This window comes from Trachymyrmex cornetzi, unplaced genomic scaffold (genome assembly GCF_001594075.2).
Source record: "Trachymyrmex cornetzi isolate Tcor2-1 unplaced genomic scaffold, Tcor1.1 scaffold144, whole genome shotgun sequence".
Taxonomy (NCBI): domain Eukaryota; kingdom Metazoa; phylum Arthropoda; class Insecta; order Hymenoptera; family Formicidae; genus Trachymyrmex; species Trachymyrmex cornetzi.
In genome coordinates this window covers 299,342-302,210 of record NW_017296027.1, presented here as the reverse complement: position 1 = coordinate 302,210, position 2,869 = coordinate 299,342, and the positions used below count along the sequence as shown (strand labels likewise).

At 38.2% G+C, this 2,869-nt stretch overlaps 1 protein-coding gene across 1 annotated transcript in view; it reads left to right on the top strand.

Moving 5' to 3' along the window:
* LOC108757488 (glutamic acid-rich protein) overlaps positions 1–1,924 on the top strand; it is a 7,188-nt gene extending 5,264 nt beyond the window's left edge. Inside the window, exons 2-3 of the mRNA XM_018501921.1 lie at positions 649–823; positions 925–1,924. Of these exons, the coding sequence (XP_018357423.1) occupies positions 649–823; positions 925–992 (243 nt within the window). The 3' untranslated portion in view covers positions 993–1,924. The remainder of the gene's footprint in view (positions 1–648; positions 824–924) is intronic.
* Positions 1,925–2,869: the final 945 nt, after the last annotated feature.

The window sequence follows — 2,869 nt, the reverse complement described above, 5'->3', positions numbered from 1 at the left end:
AATTAGCGTTGCACGCGTGTGTAGGCGCGTGTGTATAGAGTTTACATTCCCTTTTGCCTATTTTATGTTAAGTACGTTAACCAATCTCTCCCTCCCTCCCTCTCTTTTTCATACGCGCAACACGCGCGCGCACACGCACACACCTTCAGCACGCGCCGCTTTGAAGTACGCGGGGGCGAAGTCACAGGACAGCTCCGCGAGCTAAACGTTTATATCGGTAAAGTTGTGATACTCTCTATTACCTGTTCTTCGTGTTTTCGGCTCTGCCGGATCGCTCGGTTCTCTCCGCCATTTCCCTTTTCCTGTTCCTACCGTATTTTAGCGAGCAGGGAAAGTCCCCCACTATATCTCCCTTTCCGCGCCACCGTATTTCTTGGCGGGAAGGGATCTTATCCTCGCCGGCCGGTACGCTTTCCTCTATTCTTTCGCTACCGCTGCCGGCGCCGCATTTTCTATTATCCATTTGATGCTGAAAAAGGGGTACGCCTTCTTCACTTCTTGTGTACGCGGAATGAGACGAGATATCAAACATAAATCTAAATTCTATATCGGGACACTCGTAATCGGGTAATAAATCGCTCGTTTATTTATCAGCTGCCTATTTATCTCAAGATTTGTTTTAAAAAACTTATTTTTTTCGTCTTGCAGGAGAAGAATGAAGAAACGAAGAAACAGAAAAAGGAGGAGAATGGAGATGGTGAGGTAGAAGAAGAAGAAATTGAGGAAGAGATCGAAGAGGAAGAGGAAGTAGATGGTGATGGAGAGGAAGATGATGATGATGACGACATACCAGAAGGTGAAGAAGATTTAGAAGAAGGGGAAGGTAAATATGTATAAGCGATTTAGCCAACTGTATCTCGAATGGATTTTTTTTTATGAAAATGGTTCTACTCACTCTGAAATACGTGTATTGTTACGTTACAGACGAAGAGGATGATGACGCGGAAGGTGAGGTAGAAGGTGAGGTAGAAGACGACGAAGACGACGCATAATGAAAAAAGGGAAAACATTATGCAATTAAGAAGGGAGGCATTAGGCACGTGACGACATCATGGTCGATTTTTGGCAAACTCAGCAAACTTACTCTCATATTGAGTGGTTGGTAACAATGTTGATATCCATCGTGCCCAATCCGTGTTATTGGATCCTCTCTATCTTCCGACCTACAAGTAAAAATTACCACCTCACCAGAATTGTGGTGGGCTGACGCATTAGATGCAATTCTCTACTTGTCTTGGCTTTTCGCAATTCTGGTTTAGCCGTCACCAAATGCTATTGGGTAGTTTGAATGATAACTGTATATTCGTCCTGAGGATTCGATGATGAGGATTTGATTTTATTTGCTGTCTAGATTCTTATTTCCATCGCGATCGATCGTTCTATCGTTCATGTGCACGATTCTCAAGACGAATCTACCGTTTTATCCGAACCACCTACTAACTGGTATTTGCCGTCATCTGGCTTTCTTCGTCGGGACAATTAATAACAAAACTTATTTAAGATATAAAAAAAAACTTATATTTAAATAGTGTAAAATTGATATTTGAAGGTGATGATTTTTTTACATTTAAAATCAAATTTACGTTTGTAGTTCGACGAATGTCTCTCACCTTGTGCGTGTGATATGTTGAGTTCTTCTTCTCGAATAGAAATGTGTAATTGCAGTGTCTTCACAGGAGCGCGAGGCTATCGAGCAGAATTAAGCGATTCATACGTAACATATACGGCAAATAAATAAAGTAAATAGGCATGAATGGACATCTCTCGGCATTCAATGTATACTAAAATGAGAGAAATCTTAAAAATAGACGTAACACCGCTTCGTGCTCCTGTTTGGTATAGAGACAGGAATTAAGGTAAATGCAACGCTCGCGTCAAGTAGTATGGATGAATAACATGTGACTTTAATATTGCATAATAATTATACATAGCATGTATAAAGTTATGGGATAAGAAACATTTTATTATTAATGATAATATTATGTAAACGTAATATAATGCGGAGAGGTTGTTACACTTTAAGCTTGGGCATAGATAAGGGAGAGCATCGAACAGTCAACTTGTAAAGTGTAAGGGCCCCATCACCCTTCTCTATTCGTTTCGATCAACTATGTCATTTTTTGTAGAAAATAAGAGTTTAATTATATACATAGATAAATCTACACACGCAACACAGGCACACAAATATACACATATATATATGTGTGTGTGTGTGTATGTATATATAATATATAAAATATACACACATATGTAAATATATGTATACACACACACACACACACACACACATACGCACACACACACATTATATATAAAACTTCAGACTGCCGTACATGACGCGAAATTATAATAGAGAAAAGAATTTCAAACTATATATTGTGAATTATGTATTAAATACTCTCCCTATTTTCGAATGTTCTCATTTGAGTGTAACTCGAGCGTTTCAGTGTTACTTTTATCTTATTATGATTTTATCTCGACTTTATTGTGGACTATTTTCATGGCAATGATTCTTGGACTGTTGTAAAATGAGTTAGCGATATTTATTCATTTTCATACTTTTTCATATATACCTACATATATAGTCCACGTTTCGATATCTTAATGACGATATATACCATCAGATTTGACGATGGTATTTAAAATTTTTTAGTAACCTACAATGTTGACATTGACGATAATGATGTTGTTTTGCTGGTTCAACAACTGAAAAGATATCTCTTTATGCAAGAGTCGGCGAATCATTGCGATTGGCGTGTCCGTGTCGCTACTTATTTTCGGGAGACTGTTAGATAAAAGGGTGAAGAGACATTGCGGTTATACCATTGTACCATAGCAGCATAATAAATAAAGGTAACGATAATTTGAA